The following is a 27170-nucleotide window of genomic DNA, read 5'->3' on the forward strand; positions in this document are numbered from 1 at the left end:
CAGTTGGCTTAAAACTCAACATTCAGAAAACTAAGATCATGGCATCCGCTCCCATCACTTCATGGCAAATAGATGGGGAAACAGTGGAAACATGAGACACCTTTTTTGGGCCCCAAAATTGCTGTAGATGGTGATTGCAGCCATGAAATTAAAAGACCCTTGCTGCCAACAAAGGTCCGTCTAGTCAAGGCTATGGTTTTTCTAGTAGTCATGTATGGATGTGAGAGTTGGATTATAAAGAAGGCTTCAGTTCAGTTCAGTTCAGTCGCTCCGCTGAAGAATCGATGCTTTTGAACTGTGGTGTTGGAGAAGACTCTTGAGAGTCCCTTGGACTGCAAGGATATCAAACCAGCCCATCCTAAAGGAAATCAGTCCTGAATGTTCATTGACAGGACTGATGTTGAAGCTGAAACTCCAAAACTTTGGCCACTGGATGCGAAGAGCTAACTCATTTGAAAAGACCCTGATGCTGGGAAAGATTGAAGGTGGGAGGATAAGGGGACGACAGAGGATGAGATGGTTTGAAGGCATCACTGACTCAATGGACATGAGTTTGAGGAAGCTCTGGGAATTGGTGATGAACAGGGAGGCCTGGTGTGCTGCAGTCCATGGGGTTGCAAAGAGTTGGACACGACTGAGCAAAGAATTGTTGCCCTTTACCAACCTGAAGTTCCCTTCTGTTCTTAATTTGGTGAGAACTTTTTAAAGAATCATAAATGTGTGTTAATGTTTGTCAAATGCTTTTTCCATGTCTATTGAATGATCACATGGTTTTTTTTTTCTTCTTTAGTTATGTTAATATGGCAAATTACAATGATCTATTCTCAAATGTTAAATACTGACTACACAGGAGGGTACCTTTGAGTTCCTGGAATAATCCCAATTAATCATGATATATTGTCCTTTTTTATCTTCCCAGGTGGTGCAGTGGTTAAGAATCCTCCTGCCAATGCAGGAGACTCAAGAGACACACGGTCAATCCCTGGGCTGGAAAGATCCCCTGGAGTAGGATAATGGCAACCCATTCCAGTATTCTTGCCTGGAAAATCCCATGGACAGAAAAGCCTGGCAGGGTACAGTCCTTGGGGTTGCTAAGAGTCTCCATGACTGAGCACGCACATGCGTGCTGGACTTCAAGGGAGAGCTGCATGCTAACAACGCTAACTAACGTCAACAGACGAGCAGGTAAGTTAAGTGTAGTATAGATTCGAGCTGGATAATCATCAATCAGGTTCAATTCACTCATATTTGGTTTAGGGTTTTAGCTCATCATATTCGTGAGGAGTACTGGTCTTGTAATTTTTCCTTTTTGTGATGTGTTGTCTTATTTTGGCAGCATGTTTTCCTAGCCTCCTGAAGCAAGGCAGGAAGCATTCCCGCTTCATCTGTCCTCTGGAAGGGTTTGTGTATCAGTGGTACTATGTCTTCCTTAAATGTTCAGTGGAAACCACAAGTGAAACCATCTGGGCTCTGGAGTTTCTTCAGCTGGAAGAGTTCTAATTTCAGTTCCAATATCTTTAACAGGGGTTATTCAAATTGTTCTAGTTCTTCTCAGGTCAGTTTCATTAAATCGTGGTTTTTGAAGAATTCCTCTGTTTAGCGATGTTATCAAATTTACTGCCATAAAGTTATTTATAATATCACCCTTCTTTCAGGCTTCCCAGGTAGCACTAGTGGTAAAGAACCCACTTGCCAATGCAGGAGACACAAGAGACATGGGTTTGATCCCTGGGTGGGTAAGATCCCCTGGAGGAGGGCATGGCAACCTGCTTCAGTGTTCTTGCCTGGAGAATCCCATGGACAGAAGAGTCTGGCGGGCTGCAGTCCACGAGCTGGCCACACCATGCTCCTCTAACACTGTAAGACTTCTCACTGCCCCTCTTCACTACCTCACCTCCAGGGTGGGACACACAGTTTTGAGGGCCTTCGCCAGCTGTGGAGCCCTTTGCCTGGCAAAGCAATAAAAGCTACTCTTTTCTACTTCACCCAAAACTCTGCCTCCGTGTTCCTGTTCGGCACCAGTGAACAGAGGCTGAGTTTTGGCAACAATCGTTTGTTTTCTTTCTTTCTCTCTTTTTAAAATGTATTCTTAAAATTATTTATTTTTGGTCCCACTAAGGCATGTGGGATCCTGGTTCCCCAACTAGAGATCAAACCTCTGCCCCCCACGTTGGAAGGTGAAGCCTTAACCAATGGACCACCAGGGAAGTCTCTCTTTTTAAAATGTCTTGATCAGGCTCACTAGGCTTCTCTCAATTTTATTAGTCTTGTTAAAGACTGAGCTTTGCCTTTCCTGACTTTCTCTTTCGCTTCCTATTTCATTAGTTTCTACTCTTTACTAGTTCCTCCCTTCTACTTTCCTCAGGTTTCACTCACTCTTTTCTAGACTCTTGAGTTTGAGCTTAGATCACTGATTCAAAATCTTTCTTCTTGCCGAGTATATTCAGTCATAAATTTCCATCTCAGCATTGTTTTAGCTGTATCTCCTAAACAAATCAGTTAACAAAGAGTCATTCAAATTCTTTGGTTGGTAGTGGGCGGAAATATTCTCTTAGGAATTAGAGGGAAAGGGGCTGGAAGAGGACACAAGGAAACTCTGGCAGGTGATGGTAATGCTCCACAGGCTGACTGGAATGCTGGTTACACAGGTGCGCACACCTGTCAGAAACGCAACACTCAGACTTCCCTGGTGGTCCGGTGATAAGAATCCACCTGCCACTCCAGGGGACACGAATGTGATCCCTGCCCCAGGAAGATTCTTCATGCTGCAGAGCAGCTAAGCCAGGGGGCCACAACTACTGAAGCCCTTGGGCTCTCGAGCCCACGCTCTGCAGCAGAGAAGCTGCTGCAAGGAGAAGCCTGCACACCACAGCTAGACAGTAGCCCCCACGGGCCTCAACCAGGGAAAGCCCAGTGCAGCAACAAAAGTCCAGCACAGCCGTAAGTAAACAAATGTTTCAAGGTGCAATCCTCTATACTTAAAACCTGAACTGTATATAGTACTAGGAGGTAGGCATCAGGACCTTTTTGTAAGTGAAAAATCTACAGCTCACGGGAGCTAACTGTGATATATAAATGTCATACATTTAGCCAGCGAAAGAGTCTGGAGTTAATAAACCTGTATCATCAGAACCCTTGCTGTTTGCATGCTACCATACATTATTTGGGGCTTCCCCGGTAGCTCAGATGATAAAGAATCCGCCTACAGTGCAGGAGACCTGGGTCTGATTCCTGGGTCGGGAAGATCCCCTGGAGAAAGCAATGGCAACCCACTCTAATATTCTTGACTGGGAAATCCCAAGGACAGAGGAGCCTGGCAGGCTACAGTCCATGAGGTCGCAAAGAGTTAGACACCACTGAGCAACTAACACTAACAGTACACATTATCTTATCTAGATACTTATACACACAGAGAGAGATTGAGAGAGAGAGACAGACAGACAGATCCTACGCAGCATGCATTTAATATGTGGTTGGGAGGGAGGGGGGTTTGGAGGACAATGGGTACATGTATATGCATGGCTGAGTCGCTTCACTGTTCATCTGAAACTATCACAACATTGCTAATCAGCTATATTCCACTACAAAATGTTTTTGGTGTTAAAAAAAATTAAATTAAAAAAATGCATGTGGCGGGAACTAGTTGGACTCCCCAGCAAGCTCACCTCACTGCCGTCAAACAGACAGAGGCGCACGTGTCTGCTCAGAACTTGGATGCTCACCCCTGGAAGAGGAATCACCTTGCAGCTCCAGAGAGTCAGAATCAAGGAGACACGGCTCGGTCTTGACCTAATCTGCAAGAACAATCAGTTACAAGGAAGGTCTGCTTTTATGACTTATGAGACAAATTCACTTTCCGAGCACCTTTTGTAAAGAGTAACCATACTTACAGAGCCGGTTTTTGCATCCCATATTAGATCTCTGAAGGCCAGTTGGGAAGGTGTGAGCTCTGGCTGTAAGAAGTAACTTGCTCGAAATTGATTCCCTGCAAAAACAATTTTTCCTTTATATTCTTACTAAGAATGAATGAAGTTCAAAACCCCAAATCCATGATGTTATGGTACAAACTTAGGAAACAGAGATTGAAAATACCATGCATGCTGTCTGCTAGAAACTTGCTTCCTAAGACAGACATACCAGCAGAGATAAGAACAACAGGAGGAAACGAAAAGATGGAAGCACATAAGAGCTGATCTCAAGCGGCTTTAGCAAAGGCCTTAAAGACTGTCAGGCTGGTGACATGCCCCCTGATGAAGATGACCCATTCGAATATTTTTGTAAAATGCAGAAAATCTGTAACCACTTGCTGGACATTCTAGAAAAACTGTATCATCATTAATTTTACTTCTTTACATAAAAGTATTTTAATGCTGTTTTTCCATAATTTAGTCATGAATACTTATTACAAAATCTATTCCTCAGAGAGTCCCTTAACAGCAAGGAGATCAAACCAGTCCGTCCTAAAGGAAATCAACCCTGAATATTCATTGGAAGAACTGATGCTGAAGCCCTAATACATTGGCCAACTGACACGAAGAGTTGATTCTCTGAAAAAGACCCTGATGTTGGGAAAGACTGAAGGCAAGAGAAGGGAGTGACAGAGGATGAGATGGTTGGATAGCATCACCCACCGACTCAGTGGACATGAATCTGAGCAAATTCCAGGAGACAGTGAAAGACCCGAGAGCCCTGGCATGCTGTGGTCCAGGGGATTGCAAAGAGTCAGACGTGACTTAGTAACCGAACAACAACAACCAACCTGCTAGGAACTGGAAACACAAACGTGAATCAGAGAAATACGTGCCCTGCCCCCATGAGCTTACAGCTCAGTGGACGAAAGTAATTAAGAAAAATAAGTAGGCAAAAGACTAAATAAAATGATTATAAGCTGACTTAGACCTACAAAGGGTACCGACATGGATGAGCACAGGAGAGCCTACGAGGAAGGTGTCTCTGGGAAGGCGGCATTTTATCCTGAGACAGAAGCATGAGGAAGAGGTGGGTGCTGAGGGGGCACTGGGGAGAGCCTCCCAACAGAGGAGCCTCAAAGCAGCCCCTACATAGATAACAACTCAGAGAATACAGGTGAGCCTCTCCCCAAAATAGCTGCTCTTCAAAATGAGCTAAGACTCCAAATTCCCAACGCGGGGAGTCTGCGTTCAATCCCTGGTCAGGGAACTAGACTCTGCATGCTGCTACTGAACGTCTCACGTGTCAAAACAAAAAAGGCCTTGCATGTTGTAATGAAAATCAAAGATCCTGTATGCTGCAACTAAGACCTGGTACAGCCAAATAAACGAATACATATTTAAAAATAAAATAAAATGAGCTTATGCACAAATGGTGACAAGTACAGGGCAATCCAAGAAAGAAAATAGAAACAGTGAATAGAGATAACTCTTGGGAAAAGTCTTGATGTGAAGAAAAGCAGAGAAAGGGAGGCTTCAGCTAGAGTGGGACAGGGCTGAGGGGGGCTGGTGCTAGGGACTACTGTGAGGCAATGAGCCGGCGCGGGAGGGGAGGGCAGCACAGCAAAGGGGCGATCGCTGAGAGTCCTGCTTCCAAAATAAATGAAGGGGGGCTTGGCGTCCGATAGGATCAGGCTCCCTCCTCCTGTTACTGGCAAGATGAGGGGCAAGATGAGCATCCAAGAGATGTGAGATTCAACATCTTTATCAACAACCTTCTCTGGCTGTGCCAGAAAAGTCAGATGTAAACCATGATGGCTTCACTAAAAGTCTGTGCTGGGTGATGGACACCTGCTACCTTCCTCCAGGAGCTGGAAGAGGGTGGAAGGCCTGAACCCGGCAGGAATAGCTCCCATCGCGGTCAGCACGTCGACGGTGTTTATCTGCTGAAGAGAGTAAAACAAAACTGACTTGTTTGCGTTCATCCAGGTTTTCTCACCTCTAGAATACTCTCTTTATCACTATAGCAACTACAAGTCCCAAAGCAAAAATACAAATGTCCAGACTTCAGTGGAAGAATACAGCAGTTTAACCCCCAATTATGAGAAGATGCCATCGCTGATACCTGGCTTTTCCCAAGCCCCATGCAGTGCTCCGGGCGCCGAGCTCTGTGCTTCAGGCTGGCTACTTCTGCGTGGTCCCTGTCAAAACGGCCTGTCCTGCCCCCCAAGGGAGTGCGCCATGTTACAGATGAGCGGACACCATGAGCTGATGTGCGCTGAAGAGCAAACGGCTTTGTGTGTGTGTGTGTGTATACATAACACATACACATGCATGTGCACCCATGTCCATAAACAATAACAACACACACACATGTGCACACGCACCCGTGTCCATAAACGAAAATAACATACACGCATGTGCACACGCACCCATGTCCATAAACAACAACACACACGCATGTACACACGCACCCATGTCCATAAACGATAACACACACGCATGTGCACACGCACCCGTGTCCATAAACAATAATAACACACACGCATGTGCACACGCACCCGTGTCCATAAACAATAACATACACGCATGTGCACACGCACCCGTGTCCATAAACAATAACACACATGCATGTGCACACGCACCCATGTCCATAAACAACATACACGCATGTGCACACGCACCCATGTCCATAAACAATAACATACACGCATGTGCACACGCACCCATGTCCATAAACGATAACACACATGCATGTGCACACGCACCCATGTCCATAAACAATAACATACACGCATGTGCACACACACCCATGTCCATAAACGATAATAACACACACACATGTGCACACGCACCCATGTCCATAAACGATAACATACACGCATGTGCACACGCACCCATGTCCATAAACAACATACACGCATGTGCACATGCACCCATGTCCATAAACGATAATAACACACAGGCATGTGCACACGCACCCATGTCCATAAACGATAACAACACACACGCATGTGCACACGCACCCATGTCCATAAACAATAACAACATACACGCATGTGCACACACACCCATGTCCATAAACAACATACACGCATGTGCACACGCACCCATGTCCATAAACGATAATAACACACAGGCATGTGCACACGCACCCGTGTCCATAAACAATAATAACACACACGCATGTGCACACGCACCCATGTCCATAAACGATAATAACACACACGCATGTGCACACGCACCCGTGTCCATAAACGATAACACACACAGGCATGTGCACACGCACCCATGTCCATAAACGATAACAACACACACGCATGTGCACACGCACCCATGTCCATAAACGATAATAACACACACGCATGTGCACACGCACCCATGTCCATAAACGATAACAACATACACGCATGTGCACACGCACCCATGTCCATAAACAACATACACGCATGTGCACACGCACCCATGTCCATAAACGATAATAACACACAGGCATGTGCACACGCACCGTGTCCATAAACAATAATAACACACACGCATGTGCACACGCACCCATGTCCATAAACGATAATAACACACAGGCATGTGCACACGCACCCGTGTCCATAAACAATAATAACACACAGGCATGTGCACACGCACCCATGTCCATAAACGATAACACACACGCATGTGCACACGCACCCATGTCCATAACACACACGCATGTGCACATGCACCCATGTCCATAAACGATAACACACACGCATGTGCACACGCACCCATGTCCATAAACGATAAATAAAGTGAAAACCCCAGAAAGGATACATTGACTAAATGGTTAGTGGTGATTACTTATGGAAGGACTGGAGTTTCATTTCATTATGTAACTTTTTAAATGACAGGATTATGGGTAGTTTCTTACTTTTTTGAGCTTTTTGGAATTTTTAAATGTTACAAAACTAAAATTTAACAATTGTCTTTACCCAAATGACAGAAAATTCAAGCAGAATCAAAGTGAGACATTTCCAAGCCCTCAAATCTACCCTTCTGAACAGAAAAGACCTAATGGGAAATGTTACTCGGAGTAGAGACTTACTAAACCAGAGGTACGTTTTCATGTTATGTGCATTCCAGGCCCTGTACCCACTTAAGATCCAATGCTTTCATTTAAAGTTGTTTTGAATCTGAACTCTTATCAAAACTATTAGGTAACAAAATGAGGTGTTATTAATAAGATGAAGTGAAAAGGGCAAGTGTTAGTCGCTCGGTCGTGTCCGACTCTTTATCACCCTATGGATTACAGTCCGCCAGGCTCCTCTGTCCATGGGATTCTCCAGGCAAGAATACTGGAGTGGGTTGCTATGCCCTTCTCCAGAGGATCACCCCAACCCAGGGATAGAACACACGTCTCCTGCATTGCAGGCAGATTCCCACTGAGCCACCAGGGAAGCCCCACTAATGAGACAGGAGATACCAACCTCTGAGATGGCCTTCCGGACAGCACTCCAGTGAGAATCGGCTCTAGGGAGACAGGGTGGGTAGGTGAGTGCACAGAAAGCTTATGCCTGTTCACTCAATCAGCTGCTGCTGCTGCTGCTGCTGCGTCGCTTCAGTCGGGTCCGACTCTGTGCGACCCCATAGACGGCAGCCCACCAGGCTCCCCGTCTCTGGGATTCTCCAGGCAAGAACACTAGAGTGGGTTGCCATTTCCTTCTTCAATGCATGAAAGTGAAAAGTGAAAGTGAAGTCGCTCAGTCGTGTCCGACTCTTCGTGACCCCATGGACTGCAGCCTACCAGGCTCCTCTGTCCATGGGATTTTCCAGGCAAGAGTACTGGAGTGGGGTGCCATTGTCTTCTCCTCACTCAATCAGAGAACTTCATTAATCAAAGAACAAAGTATATCATTGTATCTTCTGACAATCTAACACTGCCTACATGAAACTAAGAATAATATCACTGCTCAAAGTAACCACAAATTTAAAGTTGTAATAACCTTTAAGCAAATGCTAATGAAAAAGCTCCCAAACTATAAGTTGTTTCCATTACAAGAAATTCTTCCATTATTTATAACAGTAAAGATAAACAAATGAAGCATCTCATGAACCCACTTTTGCGTCCGCTCACACCCTTTTACCTTGGCTTGACCTCTGCTCCTTCTGCGGTTTCATCCCCTACCTCTGTATCCTCTTCACTGCCTTCTTCACTTGATTCTTGACCTTCTTCTTTATTATAGGGCTGGAAAATAATATGAAATGTGAAGTGCCTTTTACCTAATGGGAAAATCAACCAATAAATGTACTTTCAGAAAGATCTGAGTGTAAGTAGGGGTTTAGTATCGGAGAAGGCAATGGCACCCCACTCCAGTGCTCTTGCCTGGAAAATCCCATGGACGGAGGAGCCTGGTGGGCTGCAGTCCATGGGGTCGCTGGGAGTCGGACACGACTGAGTGACTTCACTTTCATTTTTCACTTTCATGCATTGGAGAAGGAAATGGCAACCCACTCCAGTGTTCTTGCCTGGAGAACCCCAGGGATGGGGGAGCCTGGTGGGCTGCCGTCTATGGGGTCACACAGAGTCAGACACGACTGAAGTGACTTAGCAGCAGTAGCAGCAGCAGGGGTTTAGTATATGACAGACGTATCAAAAATCAGTGGATAAAAGCTCAAATAATGATGTCATTATTTGAAAAAAGTACAAGGATAAAGGTAGAGAACAAGTTTACTCAACGTAAGTGCCAGATGGAACTGATTCAAATGTAAAAAAAAGAAGAAAAGATATAAATAAAAGAACTACAGAAGTGTTAGAAGAAAACAATCTTGAGATGGGGGAAGCCCTCCCACTCATGAAAGCAAAACCACAGCTCATAAGTGGAACACTGACAGACTTAACTACCTAAAAGTAAGTCTGGGTGAAAGTCAACAAAGACGATATCTGCCTCAAGTTTCCAAGGCTTAATATCCTTATTATGAAGATAATACAAAAACTCTTCCAAAGCAATACAGTTTTCAAAAATCCCTTTGAAAAATGAATTTAAAAGGCAATTTTCAAAGAATAAATAGAAATAGAAATAAATAAAGCAAATGAGATGACACTCAACCTCACTAGCAATACAATAAACGCAAGTAAAAAACAATCGTGAGCCCCTCTGTTCTCGGTCGTCACTCTGGCAAAAGACTGATGACAACCATCAGTGGCAAGTGTGCAGACAGACAGACATTCTCAGCTGCTGCTGGTGGGAGTCCAAAGAAGAATAACTTTCCTAATTTGCAAAATGGCAAATTTGACCAAAATACCAAGGTGTAAACCCCTGTCGGCAGCAATGAGCATCTAGGAATTTATTTAAGGGGAATAATGCGACAAGGTTCGTGCAGACTGATCCCAATGCAGGTTCTTCTTTTCCAAGAGTCCCTGATTATAGCAATGAATCAAGCTAAAAGGGGCTTCCCAGGTGCCTCAGTGGTAAAGAATCCTCCTGCCAATGAAGGAGAGACGTGGGTTCGATCCCTGGGTTGGAAAGATCCCCTGGAGAAGGAAATGGCAACCCACTCCAGTATCCTTGCCTGGGAAAGCCCACAGATGGGGAGCTTGATAGGGTACAGTCCATGGAGTTGCAAAGATTCAGACATAACTGAGCATGCACGCAACCTAAGAAAAGTACATTTTCCAAGCCCTCCTCACAGCTAGGTGTTGTCAAGAAACTAAAGCTGGTCCAGGAGATATAACTGGAAGCTTTTTGTGTAACTTCCAGGAAACCTTTTATAAAAGACTGCAGCTCTTGCCTTTTGACTTCTTCCTCACTTCTCTCTCCCTGCTTGGAATTGTTAAAAGATATAGCTGCCAACCTAAAGAGATAACAGCCCTAGGGAGAGCTGATGGCACCTAACCACAGAGCAAAATATTGCTTTGTTGTTTAATCGCTGTCATGTCAGAGTGTTTTGCTACGCTATGGACTGTAGCCCACCAGGCTCCTCTGTCCGTGGGAGTGAGTGGCCATTTCCTTCCCCAGGGAATCTTCCTGACCCGGGGATCCACCCTGTGTCTCCTGCATTGGCAGGTGGATTCTTTACCACTGAGCCACCAGGGAAGCCCCGAGTAAAATAGGAGGCAGGGCCTTGCCATATCTTGACTGCCCATCTCCGCACTTCCTCCACACACAAGAGAAATGTGCGTCTGCCTTACGTGGGCCACGATTTCAGAGATCTTCAGCTCATAATGGAAGCTAACCCGAGCTCCCACGAATGTCACTTCTAGGTATGGACTGCTGCTGCTGCTCTGCTCAGCTGCGTCTAACTCTTTGCGACCTCATGAAGGAGCCTGCCAGGCTCCTCTGTCCAAGCAATTTTAAAAATATTTTATTTACTGATTGATTCATCGATTGACTGAATCTTGGCTGTGCTGTGTCTTCACTGTGAGCGAGGGCTAATCTCTCCGTGCAGTGTGCAGGCTCCTCACTGGTGGGTCCTCTCGTTGCAGGGCACGGGCCCTCGGCAGATTCGGTTTCCAGGTTCACAAGTGTGGGTTAAGTAGTTGTGGTCTACTTTACATATAAGTTATATATAACTTAAATATAAGTTGAGGCTTAGCTTGAGCCTGCATCCCCGGCATTGGCAGGCAGACTCTCAACCACTGGACCACCAGGGAAGTCCCCAGAGTAGGGCAGTCTTGCGGGCTGTGCCCTTATCTTGTGGGGTCTGTGCTAAGTCCAGGAGTTAGTGCTAGAGTTGAACTGCATTGCTGGACACCTGGTTGGCTTCAAAGAAACAGTGTGAAAAAGAACATGTATTTGGAGTCAAAAAAAAAACAAACCCTCACGCAGCTAGTGTCAGAAGTGGTATGAGGGAAAACAAGACATCTCAGCGTGGTTACTAAAAAATTTCTAATTACACTTGTGGTTTGCATTATACTTCTCCTGAACAGCACTGATCCATATACACTGGACAGCAAATGACCATGCCATCTTATGAAATAAGAAAGAACTAGACGGTCAACACGCATATACACTAGGCTCACATCTTAGTAAAGGATCATGTATTTGTGGAACGTAAGACAAAGTTAACTGCAGTTTTCTTTCACAGCAGAAAATAAATGTCTACTCATTTTTATGATCGACCCGAACCCACAGAGCATCTTCAGTGTGCGACGACACTCTAGAGCTCACCGGCATACGAGCAGACCACCGCGCTTACTGCGCAGTCACTCAGTGTGCTAGGGCTCACCTGCATAAGAGCGGACCACTGAAATCACTGCTGAGTCACTAAGTCGTGTCCGACTCTTTGTGGCCCCATGGCCTGTAGCCCGCCAGGCTCCTCTGTCCACGGGATTTCCCAGGCAAGAACACTGGAGTGAGTTGCCATTTCCTTCTTCAGGCAATCTTCCCAACCCAGGATCAAACCCGTGTCTTCTGGATCGGCAGGCAGATTCTTTTACCACTGAGCCACCAGGGAAGCCCCCAATTTTTCTCATGCTCTGATCCTCCAAAACTGAAGCAAATTCTATATCTTAAGTCATTCACTAGCCAATTGATCAAAGAGTACAACTTAGTGTTTTATTATAAATGGGAAAAAAAAGTCTTAAAGGAAGGAACAAACAAAAAAGACTGACCTCCAAGTAGGTTTTAGGAATAAGGCCTTTGTTTCCTTTGGCGTTCTTAGCCATCCACCAACCATCAGAGTTTTTTTTGATTATACAGAGAATTTCTCCTTTCTTAAGGCAAAATAAAAGTAAAATGTTTTAATTAGAATTTACCCCTAAGCTCAGAATTATCAACATTAAAACTATTGTATTTTCAAAACCAGAGGAGCATCTACTCTTCTTTTTTTCTTACCATTTTACTACCAGGTAGCTCTGATAACAGAATTTTATGACTACTGCTTGTAAATCGTAACTGTCACTTATTTTATTTAAACAGACTGAGTCTTTAAAAAGTTAGTATCAGGACTCTCTAATCCAGATGTACAGGTAGAGTCTTCTTACTCTGTTAGGTATGCAAATTTATCCTTAGGTTCGCTTCCGGTTTGTTCCCACTTACTTTAAATGTGAGGTCTCCCACTTGCTGAGCCATAAAATCTCCAAGAGCGATGTATTCTCCGCTCGTGGCCTCTGGGTGAGATTCACCTTCCTGTTTCTCTTCCTCTTCCTCTTCTGCTTCTTCATCCTCGCCCCTACTTTCTTCACTTTCTTCTTCGTCGTCTTCGTCTTCTTCCTCATCTTCTTCAGCAGAATTCTCCTCTTCCTCTCTTTCAGTGAGTGCCCCAGTTCTGCAAAAAATAATTGATGAGGATCACTAGAAATGATGCAGAAGAACAGATCACGTATAACTTCTACATACCAAAGAACTGGCCCCTATTTATAACAGGCAAATTTAAAAAAAAAAAAAAGGGAACGTACAACTAACAGTCTTTACCATCTAGCAAAGAACATGCGACCTGAGAGTAATGAAGGAGTTAAAATATCTGAGGAATGTGTTGACATGGTGGAGCAAGTGCCGGTCTTGAGGCCAGGAGACTTGAATTTAAGTCCTGGATTCATCCGTTCAGCAAATGCTGCTTGAGCATCACGGCACGGTGGTTAGAGCATGGATTCTGAGATGAAGTTCGGGTTCTATCTCCTCTTCGTTGATTGGTCTTGGGTACATTTCTTTTAGACTCTCCATTTCTCATTGGTAAAGTAGAGATAATAACAGAACCTGCTTCATAAGGTCCTCACGAAGATTGGAGGAGTTACAAACTTGCAAAGTGTTTACAACAGTGTCTGACCACAGCAAGCTCCCGATAAAAGTTGGCAGTGACGATGATCATGATGTTACCTGTCAGTTTCCACGTCAGACACAGTGGAAACAAAGGTAAATCAGACAATTCTCTGTCCTCCAGGAGAACAGTGAGGCAACCTAGCAGACAGATACTTTCAATATAGTTCAACAGATACTGCGGCAGAGGTAAACAGGGCGTGCTAAGGAAACACACAAGATGGGCACCTAACCAGGACTGCACGGGTGGGGATCAGGAAAGGCTTAGAATTAGGACTTGATGGATGAGCTGAAGTTAATCAGGTAAAGGGGCGGGGGGTGGGTAAGAAGGTAGGGAAAGGAGTGGAGGAAGAAGGCTGGAAAAGAGGGAACCTCAAGTAGCTCATGAATGGTGGGAAGAGGCCTGGGAGAAATGAGCAAGAGATGAGGTGGACAAGAGATGAGCAAAATGCAGCCCATGTGAGCTTTATCTTGAAGGTGTTCCCTAAAAATGAAGGCAGGGAAGGGTGTGATCTGACCTGCTCTGAGAAAGATAATCACGCTCCACGGAGACTGGAAGAAAGGCTAAACACAAAGATGGTTATTAAAAGTGAGGCATGAAATATATAAACTAAGGAAGCCTGAAGCTCAGCTTCTCTGAATATCGGTGCCAAATGGAAAGACAGAATTTTGGGCAAAGCAGGAAAGGACCGGGCTTCCCAGGTGGTGCTAGTGGTAAAGAGCCTGCTGGCCAGTGCAGGAGACATAAGAGACCTGGGTTCAGTCCCTGGGTCGGGAAGATCCCCTGGAGGAGGGCGTGGCAACCACTCCAGGATTCTTGCCTGGAGAATCCCATGGACAGAGAAGCCTGGTGGGCCACAGTTTGTGGGGTCTCAAAGAGTCTGGACAAGACGGACACAATGGACAGGACAGAGCGACTAACAAAACTTTGAAGCAAATAGTCATTGCTAACCATAAAACTAGCCAACTGACTCTTATTATGCTAATACAGTAAATTTCAATTACTGATTTTTTCAGTGTTGATCTAATCTTGCAGGGACTTCCCTGGTGGTCCACTGGGGTGTTCCCAACGCACGGTGCCGAGGTTTGATCCCAGGTGGGGGAACTAGTAATAGATTTCACACGCTGCAACTGAGAGCACACCACAAGGAAGACCAAAGCTCCCCGAGTGCTGCAACCAAGACCCGGCACAGCAAGTAAGTAAAAATAAATGCTAAATTAATCTTGCATTCTAGAATAAATCCCACTTAGTCGTGATGTACTGTCCTTTTTATGTGCGCTGGATTTTATTTGCTAACACTTTATATTGAGTTTGTGCATTTGTTCATTATGGCTTTCTATTTATAATATTTTTATCATGTCTTGATATTGAGCTTCCCTGGTGGCTCAGATGGTAAAGAATCTGCCTGTGATGTGGGAGACCCAGATTCGATCTCTGGGTCAGGAAGATCTCCTGGAGAAGGGAATAGCTACCCACTCCAGTATTCTTTGGAGAAGGAAATGGCAACCCACTCCAGTGTTCTTGCCTGGAGAATCCCAGGGACAGAGGAGCCTGATAGGCTGTCGTCTATGGGGTCGCACAGAGTCGGACACGACTGAAGTGACTTAGCAGTAGCAGCCAGCATTCTTGCTTGGGAAATCCCGTGGACAGGGAAGCCTGACGGGCTGCTGTCCAACGGGTCACAAAGAGTTGGACACAGCTGAGCGACTAACACTTTCACTTTTCATAATGCTCATAAAATGATTTGGAAATGTTTCTTTTTTTGTTCTCTGGAAAGATTTCATAATACTGGTACTATGTCTTACTGAATTGCTGCAGAAATTTGTGTCAGTGAAACAACCTGAGGATTTATTCTGTGGAAAGGGTTTTAATTATGCATTCAACTTTTTTAGTAGATATTTTGGTAGGATTATTAAGATTTTCTATTTATCTTGTGTCAATTTGAGTACATTTTATTTTTCAAGGGACTTATTTCATCTGTATTTTCAAATTTATTGGCATAAAGTTTTTCATAGCATCTTCACAGTATCTTTTAAATTTCTATAGGCTCTGAGTGGCTAATTTTCATCCTTGTTTTTTGCTAGTGTTTTCCCTTTCTCTTTTCTTGATCAGTCTTGCTAGGAATTTACTCATTTAATTACTTTTTCTAAAGAACTAACTTTTGGCTTACTGATTTTATCCACTATATGTCAGTATATTATTCAGTTTTCTCTCTTATTTTTATTTTTTCCTTATTTCTATTTTCCCTGGGTTTAATTTGCTGTTTGTTTTCTGGCTTCTTCAGTTGGAAACTTTAGTAGATGATTTTCAACTTTTCTTATTTTCTAAATGTTGCACTTAAAGCCATAAATTTCCCTCCAAGCACTGCTTTAGCTGCAGCCCACAACTGTATTTTTATTATTCAAAATATTTAGTTTTCCATTGTAATATTTTCTTTGCTCTTTAGGTTATATAGAAGTATGTGATTCTTTTTTAATTATTTATTTATTTGGCTGCATTGGGTCTTAGTTTAGGCACATGGAATACTTTGTCATGCTATATGGGACCTTTTGCTGAGGCACGTGGGCTCTGGAGCATATGAAATCTTAGTTCTCCGACCAGGAATTAATCCCACATCCCCTGTGTTACACGGCAGATTCTTAACCACTGAGCTACCAGGGAAGTCCCAGAAATATGTGATTTAATTTGCAAACATTTGGAGATTCTTATTGATTTCTCTGTCATTTGAGTTTTCCTTCCTTAACTGAGATGCAGTTGACATTCACCGTGGCATTAGTGTTGGATCGTCACTGAGCTTTAATGTAATTCCAAGTCACCAAAACTGCTGCATGGTTTCAGTCCTCCGACATTTGTTGACAATTGCTTCATGGTCCCTTGAGATTCATTTTGGTTACTGTTATATACGCACTTGGAAGAGATGTGCATTACCTAGTGGGATAGTGTTCTACATATACATTTTTAATTAGGGGGTTAAGGTTTGTGCATTATATTGTCAGCTGCCCAGTAGTGCTGCAATTTTTGCTTCATATGTTGTAAAGCAGCTATTAGATGCCTACACATTAAGGATAATTTCTTCCTACTGAATCAGTCCCTTTATTACTATAAAATGTCTTACTCTATTAAATTAGTTTTGACCTTAGAGTCTATTTCACCTGATATTACTGCAACTGCATCACCTTGTTTTGGTTAGGGTAAGCATGGACTATCTTTTTCCAATCTTTTACTTGCAACCCACTTATGCTATCTTAAATGGCCCCCAAACACCGTGCTGAAATGGTATGTAGTGGTCCCAAGCAGAAGAAAGCTGTGATGTACCTAATGGAGAAAATTAGTGTGTTATTAGATTTCTTCAGGCATAAATTACAGGGCTGTCGGCTGAGTTCAATATTAATGAATCAATAATATACATTGAATAAGGTATCTTTACACAGAAACACACAAAAAACAAGGACGTATATTATTCAGTTGACAAAAAACATTTTGTTCACTGTTTCACAGGAACCTAGCTTCTCCTAGAAGCTACAGGCCAGTGCTCACTACTCAGGGTCTGCAACGATTTTGTGGGGTATAACTACTGCAAATAATGAAAACTGACTGCATATCATAAATTCTCAAATTTACATTTGCTTTACACAATCAAGTGTTTTTTTAAAAGACATTTAGAGAAGAAAAATAGTCTTTTCTGTTTACCCACATACCAGGGCTCTTCACTCCTTTTTGCAGATCCACGTTTGCACCTGGGATTACTTCCTCCTAGCCTGAAGGACTCCCTATAGCAAATGCCTCGGTTCTTGCCTGACAGATTCCTTCAACTTCTGCTTGTCTGAAAATGTCTCCATTCCACTTTAATTTCTAAAAGATACTTTTGCTCTGTACAGAATTCTGGGTTGGCAGATTTTTTTTTTCCTTTCAATTCTTTTATGATGTCACTGCATTATCCTCTGACCTGTATTATTTTCTAACAAGATGTCAACTCTAATTTGAATTGTTTGCCTGTACATGTTTATTTCCCTGGCTGCTTTTATGATTTTCCATGTTTCATTTTCAGCAGTTTAACTGACACACCTATGTGTAGTTTCTATATATTTATTGTTTGGGCTTGTCTGAGGTTCTTGGATCACTGAATCGATAATTTTTTAAAAAAATCTCAATTAAAATTTTATTTACATATTTCCTGAGCTCCATCCTCTCTCTCTGCCCGTTCTGGGACTTCAGTTACATGTGGGCTGTAACTTTTGACCATGTCCTAAACCATTCTTATGTTCTGTTCTTTTCATTCTTTTTTTCTTTTTGTGCACGAGTTTGAAAGTTTTTCATTGCTCAGTATTTGGGTTCGCTAATCTTTTCCTCTATTGTATCTAATTATCTGTCAAACCACCAATTAAAAAATTTTTTTTTATATACTGTGTTTTTTAGGTTCAGAGTTTCCATTTTTGGTCTGTATTAGTTTTCATTTCTCTCCTTAAGATCCTCTCTAATCAACCAATCTGCCTATCTCTCCAACAAATTCCTTAACACACTGAAAATAGTTCTTTGATAGTTCTGGTGCACTAATTTTCACATCTGGGTCACCTAGGTTTCCACTGACTATTTTTTTCTTCATTATAAGACATTTTCTACCTTTTTGAAGCTATGTATTGAATCAGACTTAGAAAGCTCCCAGCCATTATTCTATCAGGTATTATATTTTACCATTGTAGAATGTTCATTTGATTATTTTCTACATTTGAATTCTCTCAAAATATTCCTTTTTTCCCATTTCATCCATTTTTTCTTCTATTTTCTTTAACATATTAATCATATTGTTTAAAAATCCCAGTCAGATTACTCTACTATCTAGTTCAGATCTGGGTCTGTTTTTATTGACTGTCACTGCTTAATTATCTATTATTTATTTTCCCCTACTTTTTTTGCATTTCTAGTCATTATTTTTAATAATCACCGCACATTGTGGATTATATATTGAGAGACTCTGGATTATGTTGTCATCTTTTAATGAGTAGTGAATTTTGTCCTGTTATCTTTTTCCTGTTCAGGTCTGGTTTAGGTTTTGTTGGGAAAGAGTTCCTTCAGTTTTGTCTGTATTTCAAGATCACAGTTTTGAATACCAGGGTGTACTCTGTACTCCTTACTCCTAGACGTGGGTCTTACGTGCTCTCTAGCCAGATGCATGAAGCATTCACCGAGGTCTCTCTGCTCTAGCTGGGTGTAAACCCCAGCATTTTCCAGGGTTCTGTGACCTCCAGAGTCTTTTAAGCTCTGTTTCCCAGCAGGTGCTTCCTGCCAGGCCTTCTGGATTCTAGCTCTGTATAGCCCAGGAGTCCCCTCAGATTTCTGGAGTGGTCTCTCTGAAAGTCTTTTCCCTCTCCCCACATGTCCCAGGAGCCTCAGCAACTCCAGAACTTTTAAGACCTTTTCTTTTTTATGTGGATCATTTTTAAAGTCTTTACTGAAACTGTTACAATACTGTTTATGTTTTCTGTTTTGGGGTTTTGGCCCCAAGGCATGTGGGATCTCAGCTCCCTGCACTGGAAGGTAAAGTCTTAACCACTGAACCACTAGGTCCCAGCAACTCCAGAATTTGATCTTTGGAGCCCAGAGAGACTGCTGCTCCCTGTCTGGGATCTACCTTCCTGCATCACACAGAGCCCATAAACTATTGCCAAGGAGAGGGTCTGGGTGAATACAGGAGTCACCTCTTGTGTCTCTCTGTATTAAGGATATCAGCCCTGCTCAGCTGATGCTCAATGAGTTCAGAAAGCCCTTTTGTATATTTTGTCCAGATTCTACAGTGTTTCTTTGGTAGGAAGGTTAAGTCCAATACCAGCCACTTTGTCTTTCTCAGCACTGGAAATCAATGGAAATTCTAGAAACCTTCTAATAATATATTCTTTGGTGTTTTTTTCCCCAGAATACAGTGTAAAAGTATGGGAACAGCATTTGAAGAGTCTAAATAGTTGACTTTTCCCTTTTTATCTCTCTATGAATGGGATGGGTTCGTTTACACTATCAAGTTTTCTTTCCACTTTACAAAGCCTATTACTAACATCCACTCCATCAGGAAAAGAATGCGTATTTCTGCTTCCATTTGTAAAAGAATATTTATAAAAGGAGGAAATAAGCAAATAGATAATTCAGATAATTTTGTTTTTACACATCAACCCTGACATTAAAGGCATGACCCTTACTTTCTAACGTCTGTTTCCCGAGCTTTTCACATCTCTATTTTGCTCCCAAAACTAGCTTATGAATTACCTGAGAGATTACGGCTTCTACTTTACATCTCTCCTGGGAGTTCACACTTTCTTCTGTGTACAATAAGTAACTGTTGACAGATTATACTGTTACAGTTTTACCTATATGCAACTTTATTCTGAATAAAGCATTTAAACTATTGGTGATATCATATTTGAAAGGAAGAAAGAAAGGAAGGGCGCATACTCAGTGACATTTTCTCTGCTTATGGACACAGCAAGCTCCTGCAGTTGGTGGGTAAGCTTATCCAAAAGATTGTGCTCCTCTTCTTTCTTCTGATAGTAATTTCCCACAGGTGCAGGTTCATCAGCCTATGAGAGAATAAAAGTCTACTTCACTAAAAAAAAAAAAAATTCCATTTTTATTGCATTTATTGTAATAGAAAAAAACTCCAATAAGTGATATAAGACAAAGCAAATATCAATATGAGACTATGCCTATCTTAGATAAATAAGCTTAAAAGAAATGTAGATTATGCTAGAACATGAATCAGATGGCATAATAAAGTTATACCTCTAATTTGTTTTGTTTTGTTGCTAGGTATTGCAGACCCTCTAGAGCCAGTAAGGGACAGGTTCCAGACAGAGGACTGGCTTTGGAGTTAAAAAGACAGGTGCCAAGTCCAGGTTCTGTCGCCTGCTGGCAGTGAGACACTGGGAAAACCGCTACACCTTTGCAAGCCCCAGTGGTCAGGGTTTCTAATTTAGGGTTAGTCAGTCTCCTGAATTACAGTTTTTCATCCCTGGAGAAATTCGGAAGAGATGCTTAGAAACCACCTGTCTCCAATGCAGTAAAGGAGACTCACTCACAGGCAGGGCGACGACTCCTGCGCGCCTTCCACCCTAAGTGCTGTCTGAGTCTCTGGCCCTGAACACTTTGCTCAAGTTCAGGCTCATATTAAAAGAGGAGATCCTGATGGAATTGGCAAGAGAAAATTCTGCTGCTGCTGCTGCTAAGTCGCTTCAGTCGTGTCCAACTCTGTGCAACTCCATAGATGGCAGCCCACCCAGTTCCTCTGTCCCTGGGGTTAGTTCCCCCCATTTCTGCAGAGTCACCAATCTCAGAACTGCTGTGTGATTCAGGAAGCTTCTCTACCTTGTACCCTCTGGGCCACATAATCTACTTCCCCACAGTGTGATTAAAATGAAAATAATTCTAAACTGTAAAACATAAAACTTACACAACGCAATAATAAAAATAGCTTCCTCCAAGTTCTTCCGAGTCCTCAGTGCTGGGTGAGTTCATCACAGCTGAACTTTTTTCAGTATTTGAGGCCCTGGTTCACATTTTAACACTTATATGAACCCAGGAACCTACCCACTCTAGGGGTAGGAACTCCCACTTAATAAAATATTTGGGTAAAAACAGATTAAAAATAAAATAGTAATGTGACCAACTATAATACTTACTTTTTTTAATTTTTGAAGAGCATTTTTATTTTCATCTATTGCCTGTTTTAATTGGATACATCTAAATTTTCAAAAAGAAAGAAAAATATTGATTTTTTAAGTGTCATAACCAAAAAGCTATTTTATAAAATCATTTGTTCAGTCTTTAAGCAGGCAAGGCAATTTCTATTGTATGAATGATGTTTAAAAACTCATATGTAAGTGTCTTTCCACTCATTAGCTTGAGTGATCCTCACAGCAAGATCTAGGGTATGGGGTATGATAATCAAAACTCAGAAGACAAGTGACTCTGGGCTTCAGTCTCCTAGCTCTAAAATAAGGAAAGCACTGGGCTTTTAACTGCTTCCATAGCTCTGAAATTCCATAAACCCAGGATTCAGCCCAGAAGACAATATGATATGCCTCATCAAAGAAAGAAGAGACAAAACCACGTGATCATCTCAACAAATGCAGAAAGAGCATTTGATAAAATTCAACATCCATTCACTATAAAAGCGCTTACCAAAGCGGGTGTAGAGGGAACATATCTCAACATAATACAAGCTACTTATGACAAACCCATAGCCAATACAATACTCAGCGCTGAAAAGCTGAGAGCCATCCTGCTAAACTCTGGAACAAGACAAGGATGCTCACTCTCACCACTCCAACATAGTACTGGAAGTCCTAGTCATAGCAATCAAGTAATACAAAGAAATAAAAGGTATCCAACTTGGAAGAGAAGAGTATGCAAATTACATGATACTATATATAGAAAACCCTAAAGATTCCACACCAAAACTACTATAACTGATAAATTCAGCAAGGTAGCAGGATACAAGATTCACAGGCAGAAATTGGTCGCATTTCTTTATCCTAAAAATGAAATATCAGAAAGAGAAAGTAAAAATAATAATTCCTTTTAAAATTGCATCAGAAAATAAAATAAAATACTCTTTGTGGAATCTAAAGTATAATACAAATCAACATATCTATGACACAGAAACAGACTTACGGACACAGGAAACAGACTTGTGGTTGACAAGGGATGAGGGGAGGGAAGGTCTGGGGGTTTGGGATTAGCAGAGGCAAACTATCATATAGAGGATGGATAAACAGTAAGGTTCTACTGTATAGCACAGAGAACTATAGTCGATATCCTGTGACAAACCGTAACAGAAAAGAATATGAAAAGAATGCGTGTGTGTGTGTGTGTGTGCGTGTGTGTGTGTGTGCGTGTGTGTGTGTGTGTGTGGGACACTGAGTCATTTTGCTGTAGAGAAAAGATTAACACAACAGTATAAATCAACCATGCTTCAATAAAATAAAAAAAATAAAATACTCAGGAATAAATGGCCACGGAGGTGAAACATATGTGAGAGCTATAAAACAACGATAAAGGAAACTAAAGATAATTCAAAGAAACGGGAAGATGGTCCATGTTCTTGGACAGTGTGCACGCTTGGCTGCTCAGTTATGCCCCACTCTTTGCAACCCCATGGCCTGTAGCCTGCCAGGACCCAGGAGATTTTTTCAGCAGAAACACTGGAGTGGGTCGCCATTTCTTCCTCCAGGGGATCTTCCTGACCCAAGGATGGAATCTGCGTCTCCTGTGACTCCTGCATTGGCAGGTGGATTCTTTACCACTGAGCCACCTGGAAATTCCAGGTTCTTGGATTGGAAGGATTATTATTATCAAAATGGCCATATTATCCAAAACAATCTACAGATTTCATATAATCCCTATCAAATTACCCATGGTATTTTTCACAGAACTAGAACCAATAATCTTGAAATTTATACAGAACCAGAATTGCCAAAGCAACCCTGAGGAAAAAGAACAAAGCTAGAGGCACAGCCCTCCCAGATTTCAGACAACAGTACAAAACTACAATAATCAAAACAGCATGGTCCTGGCACAAAAACAGACATAGATCAATGCAGCAGAATAGAGAACCTAGAAACAAACCCACACACCTAAAGTCGATTAATCTTTGACAAAGGAGGCAAGAATATACAATGAAGAAAAGACAGTCTCTTCGGCAAGTGGTGTTGGGAAAGCTGGACAGCACATGTAAATCAGTGAAGCTGGAACACACCCTCACACCAAACACAAAAACAAACTCGAAATGGCTTAAAGACTTAAATACGACACGACACCATAAAACTCCTAGGAAAGAGTATAAGCAAAACATTCTCTGACATAAACCATACCAATGTTTTCTTAGGTCAGTCTAGTAACACCAAGGAAGTAGAAAATAAAAGCAAAAATAAACAAATGGAACCTAATCAAACTTATAAGCTTTTGCACAGCAAAGGAAACCATAAGCAAACTGAACAGATAACATATGAACTGGGAGAAAATATTTGCAAACAATGTGACCAAAAGGGCTTAATTTCCAAAATACACACACAGCTCATACAACTCAATAACAACAACAACTGCAACAAACCAACAAGCACTCAGTCAGAAAATGGGCAGAAGACATAAGCAGACATTCCTCCAAAAACGGCATACAGATCGCCAGCAGGCACATGAAAAGATGCTCAACATGGCTAATTACTAGAGGAATGCAAATCAAAACTACAATGAGGTATTACCTCACACCAGTCAGAATGGGCATCATTAAAAAGTCTGTAAGAAAACAAATGCTGGAGAGGGTGTGGAGAAAAGGGGCAGCCTCCTACACTGCTGGTCGGAATATAAACTGGTTAAGCCACAGAGGAAAACAGTACGGAGGTTCCTCAAAAAAGCTAACATTAGAGCTGGCCTATTGACCCAGCAATCCTACTCCTGGGTATGCTTCTGAAGAGAGCTCGAACTTGGAAAGATACACCTTATGCTCACAGCGGCACTATCTGCAATAGCCAAGACATGGAAACAACCTGAACATCCGCTAAAAGGCGAATGGATAAAGCAGGTGTGGCATGCGCACGTTAATATAACGAAATACTGCTCGGCCACTAAAAAGAAGAAAAGAAGGCCATTTGCAGCCACATGTATGGCCCTGGGATTATCATACTAACGGAAGTAGGCCAGAAAGGGAAAGACAATCGGCGTGATATGAGATCACTTACGTGTAAAATCTAATATATGACACATATAAACCTCTCTAGGAAACAGAGACACAATCACAAGCGAAGACAAGAGACTGGCGGCTGCCAAGGGCGGGGAGGGGAGGAGAGGGTGGACTGGAGTTTGGGATTAGCAGACGAAAACTGTTATACAGAGGATGGATAAACAACAAGGCCCTACTGTGCAGCACAGGGAACTCTATCCAATATCTTGTGATAAACTATAATGGAAAAGAATCTGAAAAAGAATATATATATATATTTATAACTGAATCACTCTGCTTTACGCCAGAAACTAACACATCATACTAATAAATCAACTGTACTAAAATAAATAAATTCTGCATTTCTTGTTGGTTTTCAAACATTTTTATTGCCTTCCCACTTTGATGTTTTATAGCTGAGTAATATTAGACATATCAATTAATCACTGCAAACCTTAATTTTTTCATCTATATTAACAAGTAGCTCACTAACTTTCAGGAACTTTCAGATGTTATTATGAAAGTTAATTAAGAAAAAATTCTTAGAGTGCGGACCACACTGTCTGGTATATACAAAAGTACAAAATCAATGTAAGCTACTTCTTTTTAACAATTGTCATCCTCTATTTAACCTTATTCCAATATTTAGGCTTGGTAGACGTAGATAACTGTAAGAAATATTTCAAAATACTTTTGGAAAATTTCATTCATTTTTACCTCTGTATTATTTCCTATTATTACTCTTTCTTTTCAGAAATTGTATTAATTTAAAAAAATACAGTGCCTCAATTTCTATGCTGTAAATACTGCTCATTGAAATCTAAGTACAGCCTCTACAAAGCTTACATAACTCAGCATACTTTACCTTTGGTACATATCTCTCCTTTTACTTGCTTCTAGAGCTCCTTTCAGCTGACTCTCAAAAAGCAACCCATCGACCTACAATAAATGGAGACTGTCTGAAGTATCACATTGTTAAATACCATATAACCTTAGGACATAAACTTTTAATTTTTCCCCAAATATTTTATAATGAACACTTTGAAACACACAATAAAGCGGAAAGAATCATACAGTGAACATCCATACACCCACCACCTGGATTCGACCATTAGTATTTTACTCTACTTTTTTGATCCATCTATTCATCAACCCATCTAATTTTTTACGTATTACAAAGAAAATTACAATCACCAGTATATTTTCCCTTAAACAATACATCATGGGTATCACTAAGTAGAGTGCAGTATTTGGTGTGAATTTTATTTACAATGAAATATACATTTCATCATAAGACTGTAGTTGCTTAGTTCTGGCAAGTGCCATGTAATCCAAATCCCTATCAACCTATAGAAAATTACTATTACTCCAGAAAGTTCCTAGAATGTACTCTTTTGTGTAATCATTTCTGAGATACTTCCATATCGGAAGGATACTTCCATATACACTGCTGTCTGTATCGTTGGTTTATTCTTTCTTACTGCTGAGTAATACTCCCTGTATGAATAAACCACAAGTTTTTTTCTTTCTTATCCTCATTCTTATATCTTATACTGTGACTTAGCAATTTCCAAATACTACCTGTAACATTGCCAACATACCCACAAAAGAGGCACATATATCTTTCGGGTTCTGTAGATGTGGAAAAGATAAAGTGATTGAAAAAAAGAAATAAAAATTCTCTACTCTTGCCATTGTGCGTCTGTTATTCACAACGTTACACACGTGGTGACAGTCAGTCATCACGGGCATAACCCAGATGGGTCCTTCATAACTTGTCCCATGGACAGCAGGGTGGAAGTCTGTGCCACGTTTTGCTTCACGTGTCCTCTGTGGAGGCCTCCCTGGTGGCTCAGACAGTGAAGAATCTGCCTGCCAATGTAGGAGACGTGGGTTCGATCCCTGGGTTGGGAAGATCCTCTGGAGAAGGAAATGGCAAAACACTCTAGTATTCTTGCCTGGAGAATTCCATGGACAGAGGAGCCTGGAGGGCTACAGTCGTTGGGATCCTGAAAAGTCGGACACGCCTGAGCATGAGCAGAAGTACATTAATATGGGGTCAGGGAAGAAGGACCCCACAATATCACACAGCCCTTCCCAGACAACACAGGGTACCAAAAGGCTCAAGAGCCAACTGGGTTCCAGCTTGAACAACCCTGGTGACTGTTTTGTTTCATCTTTTATATCAGTAACAATTGTTGTGGCTTACTTCTACGACTTTTCCTGGTTCTGTCAATGTCCAACTAAATTTAAAATTCAATGCAATATAAAGCATCTGGCCAAAGCTCAGCTTAAGTTAGTGTCTCATTAACTTTTATTTTTATTCCTACCAGAAGAGTATTCTATTTTGTTGTACCACTATAATTCCAATAGAGTTCCTTAAGAAATATTTATCTACCCAATCTTTTGTACTTTTTAAATGAAAGTCCAAAACTGGATAAAATATGAGCATTCAGTACATCTTCTGTCTGCTAAAGATTATAAAAATAATTTTGTTTAGTGGAAATAATACTTGGTAATATTAACAGATCAGTTTAGTTCAGTCACTCAGTCATGTCTGACTCTTTGCAACCCCATGAACTACAGCATGCCAGGCCTCCCTGTCCATCACCAACTCCCAGAGTCCACCCAAACCCATGTCCATTGAGTCGATGATGCCATCCAGCCATCTCATCCTCTGTCATCCTCTTCTCCTCCTGCCCTCAATCTTTCCCAGCATCAGGGTCTTTTCAAATGAGTCAGCTCTTCAAATCAGGGGGCCAAAGTACTGGATTTAAGCTTCAACATCAGTCCTTCCAATGAACACCCAGGACTGATCTCCTTTAGGATGG

General features: G+C 41.8%; 1 protein-coding gene across 14 annotated transcripts in view; it reads right to left on the bottom strand.

The window, feature by feature from the left end:
• NPHP1 (nephrocystin 1) overlaps positions 1 to 27170 on the bottom strand; it is a 66829-nt gene that overhangs the window by 37996 nt on the left and 1663 nt on the right. For 4 of the 14 annotated variants that reach the window (XM_069580623.1, XM_069580619.1, XM_069580628.1 and 1 more), the window contains exons 2-11: positions 25205 to 25278; positions 21302 to 21362; positions 20079 to 20203; positions 12920 to 13148; positions 12493 to 12594; positions 9026 to 9126; positions 8369 to 8411; positions 5767 to 5851; positions 3891 to 3985; positions 3666 to 3794 (exon numbers count right to left, since the gene is read on the bottom strand). In XM_069580623.1, the coding sequence (XP_069436724.1) occupies positions 3666 to 3794; positions 3891 to 3985; positions 5767 to 5851; positions 8369 to 8411; positions 9026 to 9126; positions 12493 to 12594; positions 12920 to 13148; positions 20079 to 20203; positions 21302 to 21362; positions 25205 to 25278 (1044 nt within the window). Of the gene's footprint in view, positions 1 to 3665; positions 3795 to 3890; positions 3986 to 5766; positions 5855 to 8368; positions 8412 to 9025; positions 9127 to 12492; positions 12595 to 12919; positions 13149 to 20078; positions 20204 to 21301; positions 21363 to 25204; positions 25279 to 25940; positions 26367 to 27170 lie in introns of all 14 variants that reach the window. The other 10 variants (XM_069580622.1, XM_069580618.1, XM_069580631.1 and 7 more) reach the window with 5 other exon arrangements.

The sequence above is a fragment of the Ovis canadensis genome, chromosome 3 (assembly GCF_042477335.2).
Source record: "Ovis canadensis isolate MfBH-ARS-UI-01 breed Bighorn chromosome 3, ARS-UI_OviCan_v2, whole genome shotgun sequence".
NCBI lineage: Eukaryota > Metazoa > Chordata > Mammalia > Artiodactyla > Bovidae > Ovis > Ovis canadensis.